Source organism: Brachionichthys hirsutus, chromosome 21 (genome assembly GCF_040956055.1).
Source record: "Brachionichthys hirsutus isolate HB-005 chromosome 21, CSIRO-AGI_Bhir_v1, whole genome shotgun sequence".
Lineage (NCBI taxonomy): Eukaryota > Metazoa > Chordata > Actinopteri > Lophiiformes > Brachionichthyidae > Brachionichthys > Brachionichthys hirsutus.
The window spans coordinates 1,955,920-1,979,319 of NC_090917.1; the positions used below are offsets into that span (position 1 = coordinate 1,955,920).

The 23,400-nt window shown below is 47.9% G+C and overlaps 3 protein-coding genes across 4 annotated transcripts in view; 1 reads left to right on the forward strand and 2 right to left on the reverse strand.

Annotated features, from left to right (window-relative positions):
- The window catches only part of LOC137910392 (neurabin-2-like), a 5,563-nt gene extending 5,016 nt beyond the window's left edge, over window positions 1-547 (reverse strand). The window contains exon 1 of the mRNA XM_068754829.1: window positions 3-547. Coding sequence (XP_068610930.1) covers window positions 3-547 — 545 coding nt within the window. The remainder of the gene's footprint in view (window positions 1-2) is intronic.
- Window positions 548-2,002: 1,455 nt separating this feature from the next.
- Window positions 2,003-4,823, forward strand: sgca (sarcoglycan, alpha). Of its 2 annotated transcripts, none has more exons than XM_068754306.1 (11): window positions 2,003-2,053; window positions 2,184-2,316; window positions 2,420-2,571; window positions 3,066-3,132; window positions 3,212-3,410; window positions 3,498-3,666; window positions 3,775-3,983; window positions 4,106-4,132; window positions 4,263-4,442; window positions 4,531-4,557; window positions 4,660-4,823. In XM_068754306.1, the coding sequence occupies exons 1-11, from the start codon at window positions 2,021-2,023 to the stop codon at window positions 4,664-4,666; spliced, it is 1,203 nt and encodes a 400-aa protein (XP_068610407.1). In that variant the 5' UTR covers window positions 2,003-2,020; the 3' UTR covers window positions 4,667-4,823. The 2 variants fall into 2 exon arrangements, with proteins under 2 accessions (XP_068610407.1, XP_068610408.1); XM_068754307.1 differs by having other exon boundaries at window positions 3,066-3,121; window positions 3,198-3,410.
- Window positions 4,824-5,979: 1,156 nt separating this feature from the next.
- col1a1b (collagen, type I, alpha 1b) lies at window positions 5,980-19,615 on the reverse strand. Its single transcript, XM_068754438.1, has 51 exons — window positions 19,493-19,615; window positions 18,129-18,320; window positions 17,586-17,611; window positions 17,369-17,398; window positions 16,865-16,957; window positions 16,433-16,504; window positions 16,300-16,344; window positions 16,145-16,198; window positions 15,879-15,932; window positions 15,688-15,741; window positions 15,516-15,569; window positions 15,357-15,410; window positions 15,187-15,231; window positions 14,995-15,048; window positions 14,801-14,845; window positions 14,661-14,714; window positions 13,907-14,005; window positions 13,748-13,792; window positions 13,563-13,661; window positions 13,396-13,449; window positions 13,195-13,302; window positions 12,971-13,024; window positions 12,764-12,862; window positions 12,576-12,629; window positions 12,358-12,456; window positions 12,174-12,227; window positions 12,026-12,079; window positions 11,881-11,934; window positions 11,725-11,778; window positions 11,566-11,610; window positions 11,362-11,460; window positions 10,902-11,009; window positions 10,711-10,818; window positions 10,409-10,462; window positions 10,196-10,249; window positions 9,963-10,070; window positions 9,822-9,875; window positions 9,658-9,711; window positions 9,404-9,565; window positions 9,193-9,300; window positions 8,858-8,965; window positions 8,719-8,772; window positions 8,472-8,579; window positions 8,311-8,364; window positions 8,102-8,209; window positions 7,912-7,965; window positions 7,670-7,777; window positions 7,306-7,588; window positions 7,037-7,227; window positions 6,686-6,928; window positions 5,980-6,581 (listed from the first exon to the last, which is right to left on the reverse strand). Exons 1-51 carry the CDS (start codon window positions 19,572-19,574, stop codon window positions 6,435-6,437), a joined length of 4,347 nt encoding a protein of 1,448 aa, XP_068610539.1. The 5' UTR covers window positions 19,575-19,615; the 3' UTR covers window positions 5,980-6,434.
- Between the last annotated feature and the right edge of the window lie 3,785 nt (window positions 19,616-23,400).

Here is a 23,400-nt window from a genome sequence, read left to right on the forward strand (position 1 = left end):
GCAGCTTCTCCTGCAGGTTCTCCTGCAGGTTCTCCTGCTTCTCCTGCTTCTCCTGCTGCTTCTCCTGCAGCTTCTCCTGCAGCTTCTCCTGCTGCAGCTCAAAGACGCGCCGCGTCTCCTGCAGCTTGGAGTAGCTGGGCGACGAGGCCCGCTGGTGGCCGTTCTCCGGCTTGACGTCGAACTTGTGCACGCGCTCGGACACGCTGGATCCCAGCTTCAGCAGCGCGCTGTGGTCCACGTTCTCGTTCAGGCTCCCGGCTCTCGGGAGGGAGAGGCGCACGGGTTTCTCCGGGTTCCTCACCACGTCCTCTCCCTCCGCGTCCGCCGGGGACGTGGTGTGCATCTGCTGGAACATGTTTTTGATGCGGTGCACGTTGGAGCCGTACCTGCGGCCCCGGGGCCCCTCCTGCAGGTCCCCGTTGGCAGCATTGTCTCTGACGGGCTTCAGGGCCTGCATCCCCGCCTCGTACGCGTTCCTGTGCGGGGACGGGCTCCTGAGCGTGGAGCCGGAGCCGGTGCTCTTGGATGCGGATTCGGTCTTCATCATGGTCGGTCAACGGATGCTCGGCGGCGGCATGTCTCTCCGCCTCGGGGGCGAATCCGGATCATCCAGCGCGCACCGGAATCGTCGCGGGGCCGCGCGCAGAGGCTAGACCGGCAGATTGGGGAGAAACAAAAACAACAGATCGCGTTAGAGGCCTGCCTGCAAATCCCATCCGCTGCAACGGAGAAAGTGGGCACGATGCATCTGTCACTGTACGACAACGCGGGCCCCGCGCTCACACGCGCCCGCGTTACGCGCCGGAACGTGCGCGGAGAAGCAGCGCGGCGACGAGCCGCGGATTTACCGACAGATTGCTTCGCGTTTAATCCCTTTTTACAGGCAGCATCATTTTTGATCTCTTCATTTTCTGTGAGCTGCAGATTCCTGGTCCTCCTCTCAGAGGCAGGGGGGGGGGGGGGGGGGGCGCTTGCGTGGCGGAAGGAGCAGCCGGGTCCTAGCGCCCGCCTCTCGGCTATTCCGGAGCATTTAATGCGAATTAATTATCCTCACGGGAAACGTTTCGGTTGAGTGTTATCCGGTTTGTTTATAACCCCCCCCCCCCCCCATGCAGGAAGATATTTGTCGTCATCGCCGACGCAGAAACAAAATGCCAAAAACACTTTAATGCTGACAGATCGAAGCATCTCTGTCTGCTGGCATTCATATTTATTTTATTTTATTCTGTCTTTGAATTTGTGAATTCAAATCAGGAAGTGATTTGTTTGATTTGAGGCCTGATCTGTGCGCATTTTACGCACTGATCAGGCGCCCCGTGGTGAAAATAAAAATAAAAGTATTATCTATATCAACACATTTGGATCCATATCTTTCCGTGAGCACATAAATAATGGACTTTTTATATTTCTGTTGCCGGAGTTCAGACCGAAGCCAGTAAAAGTCATCCAGGGAACGTAACCGGCACTAGGACCCAGTTTTCACCGCCATGACCAGAAAGACATCCGCTGCTTGCAGGCCACATTGTTGCTTCCTGTGCTGGTAGAATATGGTGAACAAAGCGCGTCCCTTTGCCGGTGGAGCCTTTGGAGTCGTCTCCACGGCGGGTGATGGTGGTGAGGAGGGGGGGGGGGGGGGTCATCTAAAGCCGTGACGCACAGACACCAGGGCGCAGCAGCTGAAGGTCCGAGGTGAAGGACAAGACAACACTGTCAGTAAAGCAGCAGCGCCATCTAGCGTTTCCCTCTGGAACGGGCCGTTAAGTGGGGTCGGGGGGGGGGGGGGGCTCGGGAATAAAAACGTCATTAAACAGCTTTTTGGTATCCGCTTGACTTTTATTATGGAAAGTGAGTTAAATGATAAAACACTGAACACAATCCCTCTTTACGCACGGGGCCCTTGATGTCCTCCACTCCGCCATGCTTATCTATAAATAGCATCCTGGATGCTTTTAGGTGAGGTAAAAATAGAACACCCCCCCACCCCCTCCTCTTGGCCCTGTCAATCACAGGCCGAAGCAAGATGGCAGGTGACGGGATCTGGGTCTTCTTCCTAACAGGAAAGTGGAGTTTCATCTCGAATGCGCAGCATTACGCACGGAGTTTGGAGCCCATCCATCTGTATTATCTGTGTTTTTCTGCTCTCTCTCGCTCTCTCTCGCTCTCTCTCGCTCTCTCTCACGCACACAGTTTGCGTCGTGGCCTTTCACGGCGCGCTCGCGGAGCTGAAGTTCACCGTTCCCGTCGGGAGGTTCTTCACCTACGAGTTAACGAGAGAGACTTTCCAGAATGACTTTGAGCCCTTGTCAAAACTCTACGGTAAGGGTCCGAGCCAGGTCGGTGACGTCATGCATCACGAGTTCCTCATCCACCACGCACTCCCTGTTCTCTCTGTGTGTGTGTGCGTGCGTGTGTTTTGAAGCTGGACGCTTGTACGACGACCCCATGATGTTTAAGTGCAACCTGCAGAGATTCCCGGACCTCCCCGAGTGGCTGCGCTTCACCCAAAGGCACCCGTACGATAACGGCTTCCTGTACGGCACGCCGACGTCACCGGGGAAAAGTGTCATCGAGGTAGCGTTTATTGCTGGCCTTTATTTTTGCAGAATGAAATCAGGGCGTGCAGGAAAAAGAAAAATACATATAAAAAGAAACACACACAAAAAAAAACGAGTCAGCCGGTTCTAAAAAATTGGACGAAAAGGGTGTTAGAATTTACTCACACTGTTCTTAAAAAGTTCTAGTTTTATTTGTGTTATATTTGTTTATACACACCGAATAATGAATTAAAGAAATAAAACAGTTTATTTACATATTCAAGGTTTTTTTTCCCACTTTTATTTGGGCCTTTTCCATCGGGAGAAAATATAAAGTCAATAAATAAGTCATTAATATTACGCATGATCATCTTTCGCCTGCGTGGTGTCTCTGTTTGTCTCCACATTACGTATAAATAAAGTCATGTTGCTTTCACCCAAAGTCCTAAAGCATTCTGGGAAATGCAAGAGCAAGTCCTGACAACTAAGCACACATAATGATGGAACTCTCCTCCTTCCTTCTTCTGACAGATTTACGCCGTCAACAAACGGAGCTACGAGACAACGAGACAGATACTTGTGATCAAAGCCACCGCCGGTACGGCTGCGTAAATCATTAAAGCACAAAGAGAAAAAGGACGATTGACGTGTTGAGCGTCGCTGCGTGTCCTTCCCAGAGAAGACGATGCCCTATCAAGCGGAGTTCTTCGTGAAGCTGCGGGAGATCGAAAAGGTGCTCCCGTCTCCCGTCCAGGATGAGATCAAGCAGGATTTACAGAAGCTGTGGGACACGGAGGCCTTGGAAATCGTCAATGTCACCAACGCGCTGGACCGCGGCGGCAGAGTCCCCCTCCCGCTCGCGGGACACTTTGAAGGGTAACCCGGAGAGATCGGCGCAAGCCCGCACGACTGCATCGTTTGCGTTTGTAAAATATAACTGTGTGAACGTCTTGTTTGTGTCAGCGTCTACGTGAAGGTGGGCTCGGAGCAGTACTTCTCAGAGTGTCTCCTGACTGTCCTGGCCCCTGGGCACCGAAAGCAATGCACAGCGGGGGCCAAAGTCAAGGTCCCCGGAGGCTGCAACTTCTGCAGCATCCCCAGCAACTGCATCACCTGGTGCAAGACGGAGCTGGTGGGGGGGGGGGGGGGGCCGGACGGAGCCAGTCCGAATTCATAGATATTACTGCTGCATCGCGGTTCCTGTTAACCGAAGGATCCCTTTCTTTTCCTGCGTATATAGTTTGACCTGACGCAGCAGGAGCCGTCGCCTCCGGCCCCCACAGCGGGCTCAGGTATTCTGGAGGCTGGAGAAGACTTTGACCCGCCTGAGTCGCCCCCGAGCAGGGACTTTTTCCCGGACTACCTGGTGACGGTGATCGTGCCCCTGGTCATCGCCGTCGTCCTGTGTCTCCTGCTGGCTTACGTCATGTTCTGCAGACGAGAGGGGGTGTAAGCGTCCGTTAGCAGTAAAGTGATCGGAGGAATGAACTCAACTGGATATTAAGGGTTAATTTCTGTTGTAATTTGACCCTAATAAATGGACATTTATGTCTTTTTTTTTTTTCTTACAGCGAGAAAAGAAATATGAGGACAAACCAGTAAGTACGCAAACTGGAGCTCTCTGTGACTTTTTTAATCACTGAAATATGATTTAAAATCATTTTCCACTACTCCGTAATTATTATTGTATTATATTTACTAAGTAACTCGGTGAGCGATTATCTGCAGGATTCAGCTGCATCACCATCACACCATCCACGGGGACGCGGACGAGCTGAGGGACATGGCCGGGAACCGTGGCGTCCCCCCACCTCTGTCCACGTTGCCCATGTTTAACAGCCGAAGCGGGGAGGGGGCGCCGCCGCTGCAGTCCGACAGCCCCACTATCCCGCTCATCCTGGCCCAGCAGTAAGGGGCCGCGCTCGATTCCTTCCATTTATTCTCTTTGACCTGAGAGGTCAGATAAATGAGTTTGTCATTCCTCCTGTTTCCATAGCGATCCTTACAGCGACACACTGCCCAGGTAAACTCGGTGACCCCTCCCTCATTCTGGTCTATATTTAAGCTCTTATGTTCCTGATTGGAATATTATAATAACATTATATTATTGTGTTTGTTTTCACAGGAAGTAAGAGAAGCGATGGGATTGGAGGGATGAGGCGTCGCTGATGGCGTGTCAGCGTGCAATCGTGTTTGCGGTGATGAAACTGATTGTGTGTCGTTTGTCAAAATTGTCATTTGCGGTTCATGATTTTCTGTATTTCACTACGAATAAAAAACATACATACATTTTTGGTGTTTTTTAAGTTCACTCTACTACAAATAATGCTTCATCAGAGGGTGGCGTCTGTTGTTATATTGAGACTCCTTTTGAAGTCGCTGTTGTTGCACTAGAATTCCAGCAGAGGTCGTTTTTGTCTCTCCTCCTGATGCGCCTCCAGGATGAGGCCAACCTTCTCCAGCCGGAGTGATTTCAGTGAATTCAGGCCGCATTTAGTTTTGTGCAGAGGATTTCTGAACAAAATTTGGAAACATTGGCCTCGTTTTCACTGCTGCCTGAAAGAAATGCACTCAGTGCAACTGTTGTGGAACAGTTGGTTCCCAAGCCTTGTTTAAATCCACAGCACTCGGACACGCATGCATCTCCTGAGGTCTCTGAAAATGTGAAATGCATCTACACTTAAATACATTTTAAAAATCCCCCCCCCCCCCCCCCCCCACCTTGTTTCACAACAGTTGCAGAACAGGACAGTGAAAACTCAGCCACTGAGTAGACCACTTCACATGCTTTATTTCAGCACCCAAAATAATTAAAAACATCTCAATTTATTATACATGTACAAAATAAGTACAGAAGCTCTCTTTTAAACCATGAAAGTGGGTCTGTTTCAAATTCTTTCTTTTTTTATAAACCCTTCGCGAAGACATCAACAAACAACATGAACAACAGGGGTGGTAGATGTGCGCCCTCTCTCTGCTTTTTTTTTTAGTGAAGAGGTTTTTAAACAGACAGAAGGATCAACAATGAGAACATTGAACCAGAATCACTTGCTTCGATCTATAAAGACATGATTGCATGCAATTACATCTGCAGTGATCACCTTTTTCTGAGGACCTCGTTCCGATCAATCCGGCACTTATGAAGAAAACAGGACAATTTACTAGCACCAAGGTTTCTGCAGGCATTAGTGGCAAAGATTACAATATGACAGCGAAGGATTCACCGCCAAACACCAATAATTGCACCTCACTGGAATGTTAATAGCACCTTTCTTTTTTTTTCTTTTTTTTTAAGTATAGACTTGTGTAAAAGTTACCCTTTTCCTTTAAGAAGAAAAAACATCAGGGGTGACTTTTTGTCATGAGGTAGCCATCTACGCATCGCAATGAAGGTGAGCGCTTCCGTCCTTTGCTTTTCATATCTGAGCAACTTTTCTTTTTCCCATTTCTGAAAACAAGAAGACACTTCACACTTTTTACAATTTATTTAACACCAGGAAAATGGTACATTTCATTTGTTGTTTTCAATGTCCTTCCGCAGTGGCAGCAAATGGCAAAAGTCACCTGTGTTTCTTTTGTGTGTGCGGATCTTTTTCTCTTTTCTCAATCTCCATGGAGGGGGGGAAATTTTACACAAGTATATATTATTTTCTTGTTGCCAGTGGAAGCAAATGATTCTTTTTAAAGTGTCCTTGTGGTTGGTTTTTGGTTGGAGAAGCAGTCCCGAAAACTTCTCACGATTGTAAAAAAAAAAAAAACACGAACACCGTCTTCAGTCGAGTGGTTTTAAGCGTGTGGGCCAATGGCAGCCGAATGAGTTTTGAATGCATAGAAAAAGAGGGTTTAGAGATGACCGCTAGAAAAAAAAACAACAACGTCATGTCCATATTTCTTTGATTTTTACAAGAAGCAGACGGGGCCAACTTCGACGCCAAACTCCTGATCTGGTGCACCAACGTCAATAGGAGCAAAGTCAATGATGGGCAGGCGGGTTGTTTTTGATGTCTTGTAGTCAATAACTGTCTTGCCCCATGTGCCAGTGTGTGACTGTGTAGAGAAATAAAAAAGAAGGGAAAGTCAGATGTTGCTGAAGAGAGTGTTTTGTTTTTTTTTTACCTGCGAGCACCAGGACAGGCGGACGTGGAACTCACCGTGCAGCCATCCTCGCTGACGCTGTATGTGAAGCGGCTGTTGCCCTCTGCTCTGATCTCGATGTCGTTGGATCCCTGGAGGAGCAGGGCCTTCTTCAGGTTTCCGGAGGCAGAGTCCATGTAGGCGATGCTGTTCTTGCAGTGGTATGTGATGTTCTGAGAGGCCTGGTTGGACATCAGGCGCATGAAGGTCATCTGGATGTTGACATCATCGGCGTCAGATCCATCGCTGCCATACTCGAACTGCATGGGGGAGAGAGAGTGGGGGAGTGAATGGGCTTCACCGTCGTGGACTACAGTCTTGTCAGGTCGACAGGTCGAGTTCAGTTGGTGCCGTCAGCCTTTTCTTACTTGGAATCCACCGGTCATGGACTCGCTGAACCAGACGTGCTTCTTCTCTCTGATGTTCTTGCTGCTGTACCAGTTCTTCATGGGGATGCTGGAATCGCTTGGGAAGACACAAGTCTCGCCAGTCTCCATGTTGCAGTGGACCTTGATGGCATCCAGAGAAGATCCCTGGTTGGGATCGACCCAGTACGTGCCTGTAGCAGAGGAACGAAACGGTTTTACACGGTTGTACTTTATCTACAAACTCCACGGGGGCTAAGATCTGCGCTCACCGCTCTTCCACTCAGGGTTGCACATCCTCAGGTCACGGCACATGCGGGCTGGGCTCTTCTGGGTACCGTCGGGGCTGCGGATCTTCTCGACCTTCTGGGTCAGAGTCTTGAGGGTGTTGTCAACGTCATTGTCGCGATCGCGGAGCATGTTGGGGTCGTCAGCACGGTAGTAGCCTCCACGGAGGGGATCGGGTGCCTTCTCCTGGATAGGCTGGCTGACAAAGTCGAATCCACCGCCGGGAGGTCCAGGTGGTCCAGCGGGTCCGGGAGATCCAGGAGCACCCTATTATGAGATACCAGTTGAGGAAACATTCAAAGCATCGACAAGTATTTGGTGAGAACAAACAATTGGAGTGCAACCTACAGCAGGGCCCATCTCTCCATTACGGCCGCGAGGTCCAGGAGGTCCAATTGGTCCGGGCAGACCGTTCATGCCATCCTTACCTACGGCACCACTTGATCCAGCAGGTCCCTATGAAGGAAAAAAATATATATCATCAAAGTAGTGAAAACAATTACAGGCATTAGATGGACTTACAGTAGAAAACCAATAAACGTCCCAACAAGCCTATGTTTTGTTCCACCCTATAAAGATGATGCACTTACTCTAGGTCCAGCAGGTCCAGAGGAACCAGCAGGTCCTCTCTCTCCCATAGAGCCCTGCCAAGAGACAGCGAGGTGTGGATATGAAATATTGCACAGAGAGGAAAGGAAGTTTGGATCGTTCATCAAGTTAAGGAAGAATAGTCTCAAGCAGTAACCTGTAAACTTTGGCTTGCTTGAAACGGTTACTTACAGCAGTTCCAGGCAGACCCTGCATGCCGGTGAATCCTCTGTGTCCCTTGTGGCCTCTCTCTCCAGCCTCACCAGACTCTCCTCTATCTCCCTTTGAACCAGCAGGGCCCTGAATCAAAGCAATTAAACAGGTGGTCAACATTCCATTTTTTATGCTATGGTAAGAAAACACAAGATTGGAGAAGCATAGCAATGTTAGGGTGAACATACAGCGGGGCCACGGACACCAGCAGGACCAGCGGGGCCAGCAGAGCCGGCGGCACCCTAAAAGAAAATCGTATCACAATTAAATCAAATGTTATCTGCAGACAGTATTGCTAGATTTAATACAAATCTTTAACAGGATCAAAACAGTTATGAAGGGGGCTTACGGTATCTCCGCGATCGCCACTCTTGCCAGAGGGGCCGAAATGTCCGGGAGCTCCAGGAGCACCAGGGGGTCCGGGGGGTCCAGCCATTCCATTCTCACCGCGGTTTCCCTATAGGTGCAAATCCCCAGTGAGACAAATGCTAAGAGGGTAAATTTTAAATGTGTGGGGTTTTTTTTTAAATATGGCAGAGGGATGAGTATTAGCATCCTATGAGATGTTGTAAATTAATCCAGAAGGGGAGAGTTACCTTGGGGCCGGCAGCACCGTCACGACCAGGAGCACCATCGTGACCCTGTGATCCCTGCACAGGAAGACATTATAGGGAAGCAGTTCTGTGGTGAGCCAAGATGTTTGCTAGCGCTTAAAAAGTATCTCTGCACTCATACCTCACGACCAGCCTCTCCGGAAGCACCAGACAGTCCAGGGGGTCCAGCGGGTCCGGGGGGTCCACGCTCACCAAGAGGTCCAGTAGGTCCTTGCTTTCCAGGCTCACCCTGAAGAAAAATAGGAGAGGTCAGGTCTCTGCTTACAGATGGAAGCTCTGAAGAAATAAGTCATGTTTGCATCTCATCTTCCGCTATCCCGTGCCAAAGGAACCAATAAAGCTTCACGTCGATCAAAATCCCGCCAATATTCTTTGTTCACTCGGATTTTAGCCTGTTTATTCTTAACTCTACCTTTAGCTTAACCAGCAGAATGAAGGATCATAGTGAGTACTCACACTTGGTCCAGACAGACCACCTAAACCACGCTCACCACGCTGTCCAGGGAGACCTACAATACCACGGTTACCAGCGATACCCTGGGGTCCGGGGGTACCAGAGGAACCCTGGACAGAAAGACCAGCAAACATTTAGGAAGCAAAAAATGGAAATACATCATTGAGGTATACACTTGTCATTTTTGACAGAACATGCGTTGCAGGCACTCACAGGGGCACCGTCAGCACCAGGGGATCCCTTGTCTCCAGCGAGTCCAGCAGGTCCGGGAGTACCAGACTCACCAGGGCGACCGGCAGGGCCGGCTTCACCACGAGCTCCCCTTGCGCCATCTTTGCCAACGGGTCCAACAGCTCCAGGTGGGCCACCAACTCCCTGGGAACATGCAGAGAAGTCAGTCAATTCAACTCTGCTGAAGGTCATGATGGCAAAAGTTGTGTTGGGGATGGGGACTAGGTAAAACTCACAGCAGGGCCAGGTGGTCCCACTCTGCCAGAAGGTCCAGGGAAACCAGTAGCACCCTACACAAGCACATAGATAGAAAAAAGTGAGATTAGATTTCAATCAATTTTTAGCAACATCCCTTATTCCATCATCATTGATGCAGAGTGTCATAAAATGAAATACTTACAGGAGCTCCAATACCACCACGAGCACCTTTGGGTCCAGTAGGACCAGCAGGTCCCTGTTGAGAAGAAGAAAATCTGTCATCAATACTGGACTCAACCCTTTTACCATTGGAAACGGTGGTATGCATTTCAAGAAAGTCTACCTGAGGGCCAGCACCTCCAACAGGTCCACCAGGTCCAGGCGCACCACCATCTCCCTTGGGTCCAGTGTCACCACTCTCTCCCTTGGCACCAGGCTGACCATCAGAACCCTGAGGTTGGAGGGCGACAGAGGGAAAAGGTTGACTGTTTTACTCTTGGGCTCGCTTGCACCATAACAACGAGCGTCTAAATCTGTCGATGTTTTGATCTAAAGTACAGTGTGTGAGATTCATACAGGAGGTCCAGCGAATCCGGCAGGTCCGCCAGGTCCACCCTCTCCACGCTCACCCTGTGACAATAATAAGGAAGCAAGGTTTAGGGTCAGCCAGTCAAAAATTCATAATATATATGATGGCATTGTGAAAATATATTGTATATCCAACACAAGATTCAATAAATACAGTGAGTATGAAGTAGATGTTAGGTGTGGGACATAGTATGAACTTACAGGGGAACCGCGAGGTCCGGTGGGTCCAGCAGCACCAATAGAGCCACCCTCGCCCTAAATCCGGAGAGCAAGGCGGACAGTAGGTCAGCAGGTAACTTGGTGGGTGATTTTAGTGACTTATTTAAAGTTAGCCCAAAACCCAGACATCAAAGTTAGCAAATAAAGAACCAAACAGACATTCTGACGGACTTATAAAAGCTTTTATTTTATTTTTTCTCTCTACGTATATCAGATGTAGCGTGATTAAGGCGTTGAAGTGATGAATTCATGAACCTCAGTAGAAAGCTTATGCACGGTCTTACCTTCTCTCCCTGGGCACCGTGAGGTCCGGGCACTCCAATAGCACCAGTCATACCGCGAGAACCGTCTTTGCCGGGACCGCCGGGGCCTCCTTTGCCTCCAGCATCTCCCTGAAGACAAAAAGCTTGGGTTAGTTTAACTGATAACATTTTCTGAAAAGCTGAAGAGACAAACTGAACAGGAGGATACTTACTCTCTCTCCCTTTGCTCCTTGGAGACCGGAAGCTCCGCGCTCACCAAGCATTCCCTGCATACCAGGGGATCCCTGACCACCGGGGGCACCACTAGCACCGGGCTCTCCCTGATCACACACAGAAAAATAATTATACACTTCAATAATAATAGATAATCTGACAGGGTGATGCTAATGGACAACACAATTAATGTGCTATTGTAAATGTGCGTGGGTATGGATTTGAGAAACGTAATTATTTTTCACAAGCTCCCTTTTTCAGTCTCTGGCTCTGATCTCTCTTTTTTTTATTAGAGGACTGATACTTACGGTTTAGGATTTACATGTTTCATGCCGGCACATTTGTAATTGTGTGTAAATTGCACTGTTGTATATCTCAAACACCTTATACTGTGAACAGTGACTTTTAATATTCCACAAATAGCCACCTTGTTGACAGGATAGTGTTTCTGAACCCTACCTTAGGTCCATCGCTACCAGAGGGGCCAGGAGAACCACGGGGTCCAGTTGGGCCAGCAAAGCCAGGAGTGCCGCGCTCACCAGGGAAACCTCTTTCTCCCTAAATAGGACAAGGGACACAATGGTCACAACGAGGTTCGGCTAAATACCGCAAGAACCTTTTTTCTAATTGATGCCAGAACCTCTCTGAAATGGAGACACTTACTCTTGGTCCATTTGGGCCGTTGGGTCCAACCTCACCAGGAGCACCCTGAGCAGAAGAGGAAGAAAAGGCAACTCTGTCATGAAGTGTGTCCGACGCAAAGTCCGGCAGGAGCAAGTTATAATGCATCAAAAATGATCTGGACTCCCCCGCAGTTCATACCTGCTCACCAGGCTTGCCAGTCTCACCAGTAGCACCTTGGACTCCAGGAAGACCCTGCATGAGAGAAAAGCAGAAGATTTTATGATTTTTCCGTTGGGAAAGATCATAATTACATAATCCCAGCGCCTGGAAAGAGGCGGCGCTCTCAAGGCATACCTGGAATCCAGAAGGACCAGCGGGTCCTTGCTCTCCTTTCTCTCCAGCGGGTCCCTAAAGAGAAAAAAAATAGATTAATATACAACTATGCAATTGAATACTGGGGACAGTTCTGGTTCTGTAATAATGTTACTGAGATACGCACAGCAGGGCCAGAGGATCCAGGAGCACCAAGGTCGCCATCTTTACCAGGAGCACCCTGTGAACAGATACTCAGACTCGTTATCATCTGTTTTGATGCTTTATTTAAAATGCTTTTATTTAGACCAAGTCCAAATAGACCTAGTACTTACAATAGGGCCAGTAGCACCACCGGGACCCTTCTCGCCAGGCTTGCCGGACTCACCCTGTTTAAAAGAAAATATATTCTCACTCATCTCTTATCTGAGCTGCGTTTTTCTTTTGCAAATACCAACTATAAATTGGTTCTGGTTGAGATTATTGTGGCATTTCAGAACAAAATGACAATTAACTCACAGATACTCCTTTGGGTCCGGGGAATCCCATAACTCCAGGCTGTCCTCTGGGTCCAGAGGGGCCATTGGGTCCAGAGCGTCCGTCTTGTCCTTGGGCACCCTGAAGATCAATAGAGGAGGAGAGATTAGTGATTCAGAAGCCTCCTGTCACGATTCAACACATTATGAAACATGCTCATCCAAGCTATGATCAGAAACCGTCAGTGGATCAGAACTTACAGAAGGCCCAGCTTTGCCGTCAGGGCCGGGGCTACCGGGGCTACCAGTCACACCCTATGAAGGGAAGGCCAAAGAGTCAGTGAGTGCATTCCACGGGGTCATATTTATGTTTGGTTCTTAAAGCACAACTTCTGGGTGTCTCAACATGAAGCGAATGATAGACTTGATAACACATATGTGGAAGTTACCTTAGATCCAGGTGCGCCAGGACCGCCGGGGTTTCCAGCCTCACCAGTGGCTCCCTGAGCTCCCAATGCGCCGGGTGAACCACGCTCACCAGGGCCGCCCTGCAACAAAAAGAGAAAGTCAGGAGAAACATTTTTAAGAGTTTACTCATAAGAGTTTGACTCATTTCCGACCCAACCTGGACTCAATGGGCAGATTCTCTAACGCACCTTGCCGCCGGCAGCTCCATCAGACCCAGGGAAGCCGCGACCACCGGGGGCACCCTGATGGAAAAAGACACAGACACACCAAACATGTCAGTAATCACGTTTTGCCATAGATTGAAACGAGATAGAAAATAACAAGCATTTTATTTCATCTAACAGAGATGGCCTATGATTCGCCCTTCTGATTGATTCTTGCAGTGACGGATGCGAAAGAGGAGGTAACGTACACGCTCTCCGTTGGGTCCACGGGGTCCAGCACCGCCAGGCTCTCCACGGGATCCTCTCTTTCCCTCCTCACCACTGGGACCAGCAAGCCCCTGAACTCCAGAGGGGCCCTGGAAAAGAAATCAGGGTATTTAGAAATGTTTTATTTTTCTAAAATCACACTGAATGTGACGTTGAAGGGGAAATAACATCCTAAAACTCACGGCTTCTCCCTTGACACCGGGCTCTCCCTTTGGACCGGGGGCACCGTGGTCACCCTGTTGGTAAAAGGCAAATATTTTATTCAAGCTCCTAAGTCAAGTGGCATTAAAGAGCAACGTGTGCTTGTCCGAAAACTGAATAAAAAAAATAAAAAAAAACTTTGACTCACAGTGTTACCCTTGGGGCCGGGAGCACCAACACCTCCCTGAGCTCCAGCAGGACCACGAGTGCCAGGGAATCCAGGAGCACCAGCAATACCGACAGCACCCTGTTGGGACAGAGCATCAAGGCGTCTGGCATTTTGATGTGCAGGATTCAATTGGAATAGATAGGCATAATGGGAATGACACTCACAGTAGAACCCCTAGCACCAGCGGAACCATCGGATCCGGGGCCGCCCTGGTGAGAGAGGAAGGGAATTTAATGTTTAAGGTGCTTCTCTTTGTCCTTGCTGGGTGAAAATGATGCATTAATTTTGCTCCATTCCCACAGAACAGGGCAGCTTCTACTCACGGCAGGTCCGGCGGCTCCAGCAGGTCCTGGGTTACCAGGCTCACCACGGGCTCCCTGGGGTCCATCGTTTCCACGGCCTCCCTGAGTGCCAGTCTCTCCCTGTGAAGGGAAGCAACAATGTCTCAGAAATGTGCAACTTTAATATCATCAAATGTTTGCCGGCCAACACCAAGTCGGTTCTGGTCGATGGATTTTTCTGTTATTTTTGGTGCTTTGTTTTGTGACATCATAAACAGTGTCCGCTTTGGGTCCCAACACATTGGGTCATTGTTGACCTTGTAGAAAATATAAATGTGGAATTAGCATCCCAGTGCTATGAATGCTAATGTATCTGTTGGCAACAGACACTTTACGTCCACGCGGTTCCTATAAATGCTCCAGATGAGGAAGAGCAAAAATAGAGTCTTCACTGATTAGGTGAAAAACCTCTTCACGTCAGAAGGAGTTATTTATATCTTTAGCTTATGGGTTAGCTTACAAACGATATTTAATTGGGCTGTTTAGCTCATAACATTTACTACAGTACAGCCCATCTATTCTTCATCAAACTGATCAAAACTAGAACTAAACATTTCCTTTACATTTTTATTGCAATATTGTTGCTTCATTGTTTTTGTGCACGTCTAAGGTTTATTTCTCATCTTGTTTTATCAGTTCTTTAAAAGGGGTTTTCATACCAAGTGTTCGATTTGCCAGGGTGGGATATCGTTGCATTCAAATTGGGCCGACGTGAAAATTCTCCTGGGAGACTTACCTTAGCCCCAGCACCACCGGGGAATCCAGGGGCACCAGCAGGTCCAGTGGATCCCTAGAAATCAAGGGCACGATATTAGAACACCTCTAACATGTCTAGTCAACACAGATCAATCAAATATTTTGGTCCAACATGCTTACAGGGGGTCCACCGGCGCCAGTGTTGCCATCGTTACCACGAGCGCCCTGCAGAGGAGAAAGAGCGATGAGATAAATGTGATATTTGTAGGAATGGAGGCTAAGCATAGGCATAAATGTGTGAATCGACAATATCCCACTTTTCACAGGCTTTAAAGCTGAAATAATTAGAGGAAGATTTGAAGGGCATTTCTTACAGAAGGGCCAGGAGGTCCGGGGCGGCCTCTCTCACCAGGAAGACCACGAGCACCCTAAAAACAGAAAAGGATTAGCTAGGACTTCATGCATACCCTGCATTTCATGGCACAAAGAAGGAGACTTAAAGGCTTGCCTGGATCGATGCTATTGCTGAAAATGCAGAATTAACACTTATCGATGCAAAAACGTACCATAGCACCAGGGATGCCGTTGTCACCGGAAACACCACCCTCTCCCTGTAGGCAGACACGGAGGGAAGAATGACCTCTAAGGCATTTGCAATGGAATATTTTTAGCCACGTGGTTAATTTAAAGCGTCGACAATAGAGATCTGCTTTGGTAGGACACCCAGATAGCCTACCTTGGGGCCAGCAGGTCCAGCGTCTCCCTTGGCTCCATCCAGACCACTGAAACCCTGTGTGCAAAATCAATCGGCATGCTTAGGCGAGTCACCAATCGCGAAATCATGGCGGCAGTTCAAATAGGGTGAGCTTGGTGCTGAATGCCCCTCCAGACTCACTCTGTGTCCCTTGATGCCGGGGAGTCCAGGAGTTCCGGGGAATCCACGAGCTCCCTGCAGAAGGAAAGCAGGAAGATGAGTCAATAAGGAACATGCTTCATGCATGTTAAAGCATTTGTAACACACTTTAAGACTCAGTTATAACCAGGAAGCCCAAAATGGCATCACTCACCTGAGGGCCAGCGGAACCGCGCTCACCAGGGCGACCGGATCTGCCGGCCTCTCCCTGTTGAAAACACACAGCGAAGATTATAATACCTGACAGAAAAAGATGTACGATATATAGGAGCAGGTCAAAGAACCAATGGGAGCCATGTCGTTCCTTTCTTTGACAAGAATATTACAAGGACAATCAACACTCACGTCATCTCCATTCTTTCCAGGGGGGCCACCAGGACCACGAGGACCCATGGGACCCTGAAAAGTGACACAGGAACTGGATTAGCATCGATGTGACGTGTGAAGACGAGGGTGTGAGGGGTATTCATCTGAGCCAGGCGTGTGTTGGTGGGTCAGTGACTATTTTGACCCGATCGTTGGGATTTCTAATTCACACTGGACGGGACGGGGGGGGCTGAGAACCTCAAACACATCATCTTCCTCCCAACAAACACTTTTGGTTTACTCACAGATGCTCCAGGCTCGCCAGGCTCTCCAGAGGGGCCGGTGAATCCCTGAGGACCCTGATGGACAACAGGAAGAAGACGATCAAGTCTCCGGAAACTCATCTTCTGGCTTAAGCATAGTGTGAAAGTGAAAATGTAACCAAAGCGTGGCTACTTACTGAGGAGCCAGGGGGTCCAGGAGGACCACGGGGACCCATAGGACCCTGTCGATGAAGATGAGCGAAGGATCATTACATTCTGGCAAACGGCATCAGAGTATTTGGCAATGAAGGGAGGGTAAATCCTGCGTACCATTGGGCCGGGAACTGCTTGGCCGCCGCTGGATTTGGAGTGGTCTACGTATCCCATTTGAGGAGAGAAGTTCTATAGAAAGATGAAGACGATGTAATTCTCCTCAAACCTCACATAGCGCACCTCAAAATAGCGCTTTTACATTTAACCCTCGCATGATTCAGCATTCAGCGTTTAAAAGTGAGACGGATTAAATCTCAACACCCTACACGCACCCAGGAACTAATCCTGCGGGCCCAGGGGGGGGCGGGGGGGGCTACCTACAACCCCCACCTAAAGGTGAATCAAAGCCCCGCCTCCTTATCTTTCGTATCAAATGAAGAAGGACCGTCAATGCAGAAATAAGAGCGTAGCGTATTTTTGACCGAGACTGCTACAACGAAAGACGTGTCTTAGAATCCCTTCGCCCAGACTTCGACCAGAGATACTTACTCCGCCAAGGCCAGGGGGGCCAGGGGGGCCGGGTGGGCCGGCAAGACCAGGCTCTCCATCAAATCCATCGTTGCCAGGAGGACCAGGAGGACCCTGTAGCAAGATGAGGCAGACACAGTCAGTCGGTTCATTACTACACGTTTCCTGAACGAACTAGAACTCAGAGACTCTTAAACCAATCATCTGTATTGATATGTTTGCAAACAGCACTTCACAAAATGCTGCTTTGTGTTTCCAATAGTACTGCCTAATAACTACTGAAACCAATTTGCATTGCGTGACCTTATGACCTCTTAATCAAAGGTCACGTGCAACAGCTGCGTCACAGCAACGCCGATGTGTTCAACGACATTGCGAGCAAAAAGAGGAAATCAGGATCCATCGCACGCAACGAGGCAAAGGTGTGCTATTTCTACTGAAATGTCATAAACGCAAGAGGGAGGCGCCGACGCGTTTCTGTTGGGACATAAATGCTTTGGATGAAATGAGATAACTGGAACCTACCACATCTCCCTTGGGTCCAGGTTCTCCCTGCTATGGATAGATGGAAACAGGGTTTTAGGCTACAGCGTATCGTCTCTACACAAGCAGACGTGACGACTAGCTGAACTGGGGCGAGCCAGAATCATTATATAAAGCCCGATATGAACGTTTGGGTCCGGGACTCCCTATAGTCTCACATAGAAAATCAGTATCAAACAATGATAAAGGGGCCAAGTACCTCGAATTCTCCGGGAACCTGGGGTCCTACGGAACCAACACAGAAAAAGAAAACATGAACACGTCTAGAAACAAACATGGCGGGCACATTTAAATCTCAAGTCACACCTAGCAGAGCGCCCCCGGCTATCATTGCATAGTCCGGGCTTTGAGGGCGAGCAAAGCAGAATTTCTCAAAATGACTGGATAAAAACTGATTAATTTTATCCCACACTTCTATTTATGACAAAAAGCTGCTGTATTTCTTATACTGGGTCGGGGGGGGGGAGTCATATATTGGCTCTTTTGCACCCTTCAGTGTCACTGCACAGGGAGGCATGCTGGGAAATGAAACATTCATCCCCAAAGAGCAGGTATAATCCAGCGTTAAACAAATACATATTGAAAATGAAGCGAGCAAAAGGTAAATCCAAGGCGAGTTGAAATCCTCTGGGAAGCAGGCAGGCTTAGGGCCTGGAGTCCGTTTGCAGCCGGTGAAGGTGAGATGGAGGGGGGGGGGGGCTAATTAACCACAGAATTGGTGAGAGGGAAGGAGGTGGAGTACCATCGTCAATGCAGACAGGGCAGCACTCTCCGTCTGGGATGATTGGATCAGCACAGTCGGATGTGTCCTCGCAGATCACCTCGTCGCACATGACGGTCCCGCTGTCGCAGACGCAGATCTGGCACGGCTCTGGTTTCCACACATCTTTATCGTTGTACAACTGTCCCTCTAGTGTGCAGCTGCCATATGTGCCTGAGGGGGAGGACATGTCGGTGAGTTTGATGACATGACATAAAATGTATTTGGTTTCCAAAAAAATATGACAGTAATATTTTTGACATGTGGCCCCACGTTTGGGCTGATTGGATCACCGGTATCGCCTGTTCAGACAGGACTGGATTCTTGTGAAGTAGCTGTGAGCAAAGTTTTCTTTTAAATATTTTATATATATATATATGTGTCTGATGGTTCGAACCCAGAAGAAGGAAGCCTCCACTGACCCGGTCCAGTGAGCAAGAGGTGGATATAACACAGGAAATGGTGCGCAACATAGCAAAGGAAGTAAATGTTTCCATCCAAAGTTTCTGATCAGATGTGGAAATGAGATTTTAAACGATTTTCTATCAAAACTGTGTTTAAAAACAAAACAAAAAAAGGATGCAGAGGATTTAGGTTTTATTATTTCATGCTGCTGGAGGCTCGGTTCGGCCTGGAGGTGGGAGGACCGAGGGTTTGGAAGACGGATGCGTAATTACAATATCGACCACAGAGCGGCGCTGCCGGCGCGCAAAACGAGATCTTCCGCACCCTCCTCACTCGAGTGAGTAATTGAGGTCTAGACTTTTTTTTCTTTTTACTATCGACGTCAGGCAGCAGAGATTTTTCCATTGTCCTGCTTTTCGCTTTTTACATCCAGTTTTTCGCCCCCAAAAAAGAAGGTTACATTTCTTTAGCGCAAAAGTGAGCTCTCAGTTTTTCCACCAACATTATCGGCGCGCATTTTGGATGATAAAGAAAACTCATCTGAAATGCTGCGACTAAACTGAAGAGTATTTTCTCTGCTTTTTTTTTTTTTTTTACCCTCTGCTCCAACTGCCCCCCCCCACCCCCTTTAAACCCATGTCATTGTGCATCAGAGCTTTTCCAGCTGCTCCCTTCCAGCACTGCCAGCGTGTATCTGCACGTCGTTGAGAGCATCAAACAATAAGTCAGACTTCTATTAAATCCTATTTCGCTTCCAGATCTCCCCCCAAAAAAACAAAAAAAAAACTGTACCAATCTGGCCATCAACTATAATCCCGCAGGGGGGGGGGGGGGGGGGGGTCGATCTATTCCAGGAAACTGCTCAGCATCCTTGCAAGCCTCTCCTCATCCTTTTAAGGTGCAACAGTCCCAAAACCAAATAAAAAAAAGGTGATACTTACTATCATCCTCGTCTTGACCTCTGACCAAAAGTGCTGAAGCGCTGAGCAACAGCACTAACCGAATATCCACAAAGCTGAACATGTCTAAATATTAGACATGTAGATTCTCTGCGGCAGTGGGGGGGGGAATCCGCTTGCTCTTTCTCCTCAGACAACACTCACACGGGGTAGGGTCCGGTCTGTGCAGAACTCCAATCCAGACCCTAGCAGAAACTCCCTACTGCTTCAACAAATGACTTAGCCTGGCTTTTATATGCCAAAGCATTTAGGGAGGAGGTCCCGGGACGGTTTGTGCATGTTCGAGCCCGGAGTCCCACCTTCATCGGGGGGGGAGAGAGAGGGGGGCGTCTCTGCACCCTTCAAACAAGTTCACGTTTCAGCTCAAACGTGGCCCATGAAGACAAGTCGTCATTTACGCGAAGGCTCTCCAGCAGTTCAGACGTCTTTTATCTTCTGCTGCTGCTTCTCTCTGGACCCCCCCCCCACACACACACACACACACACACTGGGCTGTTTTGTCTTTTTGTCGTTAATTAATTGGATTGTGGATGATTTAATTCTTTTCATTTCTTTATATTCTTCTATTTTATTTGTTTTTCTTTGGCCACAAAACTGCTGGAAATAAATAAAATGCTGTATTTTATGTCATTACACTTTACGTGGCAAACATGAAATGAAATGAGTTTCTTTTATATAGATGAGACACTTCTTTACGTCACACATGTATTGAAATTCAAACGTACGTTTAATTATGGTTAAAAAGCACCTGCAGCCAGTTTCTCGCCAACCTCCTGCAGATTGCATGTAAATGGTGCAGCTCTCACACCTTTAATGGAAGACATTAAAATAAATGTTATTTTTGAATGAACTTTTGTTTCCTCTTATGGCTTCACATGCAGATGCAGATTATTGATTTTGAGGGATTTCTAGATCAAAGACAGCAATAATCCAGAAAGAAGATGTTTTTAAAATGATGTTGAACAGCCTTGTTATAAACTCCACCTCATCCCAAGGAGGAATGGCCGTCCCATGATGTGAGCGATGAGGAGGAGGAGGAGGAGGAGGAGAAAGTTTGGCTGGTCCACAAAGCAGTCTGGTTGCACTGTGGACACGTTGCAGCTTTTACAAACTACAGAAAGGCCCGACGTGAACTTTTGGTCTCTTTTTGATAACAGAAACTGGTTTTCAGCAGCTGGAATCCCTGGAGAATGTGAATATTAAGCATTTAGCTGATATATTGATGATCCAGGGGTAGAAATATTCAAATCATGTTTTGTTTTTTTCTTGTGCAATAAAATCAAAAAGGTTTCATTTTAGACATCCATTAATTATTCCATAAGAAATTAAAAACACACAAAAAAAGACCGCCCAAAGATTCTCGTTTATTATTGTATGTGAATACAAATTGTGAAATAAAGACGCGTGCAACAACTTGTGCACCGTGCTTCAGCTGAAAGGGAAAGTAACGGTTTTTGATTTTCTTTGCACCAAACAGGTATTTCTTATCATATATTCCCAATCTGGTATATAGACATAGATTATATAGATATGAGGGATTAGGACTTCAAGATAAAACACACCCGTTTGAGTGACTGTATTTGGAAACATAAATGGAAGAGGGGATGACTGTTAAGAATGGAAGAGAAATTGCAGAATCCCGTTGTTTGTCTAAGCGGAAGTCCAACTGATAAAACCATTTCCTGCACGCTGTCTCTTTAAAAAGCTCCAGTTTGGGCAACCCGGCAGCTCACCTGGTGGAGCGTCAGATAGGTCCTTATCAGGTCCGGTTCCGGGCTGAGGGAACTTCGCTGCATTTCCTCATCTCTCTCTCTCTCTCTTTAGTGCCTCCCCAACAAAAAAATAAATGCATTTCTATTGTGTTCTCAAACTGCAGAGATGAATACTGGTTATCTTTCTTTTCACTTCCTCTCAGTGACTTTCCACGAGGAGAAGCTCACAGGACTGCGTTAAAATAGAACTGGTAATTTTCTGCTGTTTGCAGTTGCTGCAATCTATAATATGATTTCTGTGGCAACACTGGTGGTTTGGGTGGAATCTCAGCTGCATTCAAATCTCCAGGCATTGTAGCTCGGAGCTGCATGTTTTTCAGGCTGGTGTGAGGAAATGCAGTATTTGGCATATTTCGGCAAATGAACTGGAGGTTTCAGCCAAGAGAATCAGAGAGGATCCAGAACTCTCTGTGTTGCAGAAGCCCGTCAGAACCTCCTCAGAGAGAGACGGTGTCCTGTAAGAAAATCATTCCAGCCACCTCGTTTTTAATGGATGACATTCCAGGTTTTCTTATTGGCAGCTGGCAGCCTGAGATGTTACCGGTTGTAGGAAGATGTTTTCGAGTGAGAACTGTGTGACTTTGAAACTTATCGGGTGTCGCCGTGAATTGGCGTTTCTGAGCCGGGGCTGCAAGCCTTTAACCAGGCTGAGGGTTTGTGTGCTCGTTAAAAGTGCTGCAGACCCTCAGGAGGGGTTCAGTGGTGCAGCTCACCTGAATGCATCCAGGTCTGAGCGGCGGCTTCAGCATTGAATTGATCCACTTTGCCAGGGGTTATCTGTTTCTTTGCATTATTGAACGCGAGGCTGCACAGTGACTGAAAAAAATCCAAATCTGTGCATTCCCCTCCGAGCCTCCGAGCCGTCGCCAGCAACACGTAGCACGTCCACGTGTTTCTACTTGTAGATCGCCGAGGCTTCGCTGCTCTGAACTCAGAGAAAGCCAAACCCTCCCTCCCTCCCTCCTTCTTCTTCTTTCTATCACCCAGTTTCCCAAAGGCCCGCTGTCTTCCCCTTTTACTTTTCTCTATCTGTAAATGCCTGCTTTGACTTTGTCTTTAAGAGGAGCCCACTACTATTTGGCGTTAACCTTTTGTGCATTTGAAGGCATCCAATTACGGGTTTTTGCAGCTATTCCATGTTATGTTTTCATGAGATCCCATCGCAGACCCAAAAATGACAGGGTGTGGCAGGGAAAATTGTGCGTTATCACAAATAAAATAGCTGTTGAGAGCTGCAATATCACCTCTTTCACAACAGTTTTCCAAAGTTGAATTTCTGGTGTCTAAGTTGTATTTTTCGTGGCAGGATTTGTTCAGAGAATTCACGCAGGAACGCATGTATTTATCATAACGCAATGCAGAAGAGTAGAAAAACAAAACCTCAGTCATTGGTGATCATAGGATGATTGCAAATGACGGGTTCATTTCTCAGAGGTCCTCCGCCTTCCCTTTAGCTGGACTCCTTTTACGCAGGATGTTGTGGCAACTTGGTGGTATTTGATGCCTGGGGAATTAGGCACCGGGTATTCCCCGTCCAATCCTGTCTGCATCTCTGCTGTAAATCTAAAACAAGGAAGTCATCATTTGATTTGATTTCGATTGTGCCACGGCTCCATCGTCATGTCGGCCATCATAGTCCGTGTACAGATGAGCAAATTATTTTGTGACTACAGAAGTTGCATGTGTGAAAATAAAACCTTCCAGCTCTGGTCCAGACTCTGCAAGTTCATTCAAAGCCGTAGCATCAGTTGAAGAAGAGAGGAGGGGGGGAGCTTCTATGCGGCATTATGGGTAAATGCTCAATTACAGGGTGAATTCTGCAGCCGACTCCTGCCTGCTGCTTCAGTCCGAGCCGAGCGTGAGCTGCAATCATCGTTTAAAGACCCAGCCTTTGTTTCTTTACTCTCCAGGCTGAGGTTAGCGCTTCCTGGCTGAGCTCCAGTCTCACCACGACAGTAGTCATTTTCCTTCAGGACAGTCATTTTCTGCTGCAGCAGACAATCAGCAAGTTAGCTTAGTATGCGAGTGTAAAGATGTATGTATTATATTATGTTTATATATATATATAAAAGATCCACATTTAGTCCAGATGCCAGAGGTGGTGGTGGCGGCCGATGA

Excerpts from the sequence above, each read along its gene's own strand:
- sgca (XM_068754307.1), top strand. The coding sequence starts at position 2,021 with ATGGCAGGTGACGGGATCTGGGTCTTCTTCCTA. Across the intron at positions 3,667-3,774 it reads CCTGGTGCAAGACGGAGCTG|TTTGACCTGACGCAGCAGGA; the intron begins GTGGGGGGGGGG and ends CTGCGTATATAG. Across the intron at positions 4,443-4,530 it reads CCGCTCATCCTGGCCCAGCA|CGATCCTTACAGCGACACAC; the intron begins GTAAGGGGCCGC and ends CTGTTTCCATAG.
- col1a1b (XM_068754438.1), bottom strand. The coding sequence starts at position 19,574 with ATGTTCAGCTTTGTGGATATTCGGTTAGTGCTGTTGCTCAGCGCTTCA. Across the intron at positions 12,080-12,173 it reads GTGGTGCTACTGGCCCTATT|GGTGCTCCTGGTAAAGATGG; the intron begins GTAAGTACTAGG and ends ATCTGTTCACAG. Across the intron at positions 11,611-11,724 it reads CTGGCAAGCCTGGTGAGCAG|GGTGCTCCTGGTGAGGTTGG; the intron begins GTATGAACTGCG and ends TCTTCTGCTCAG.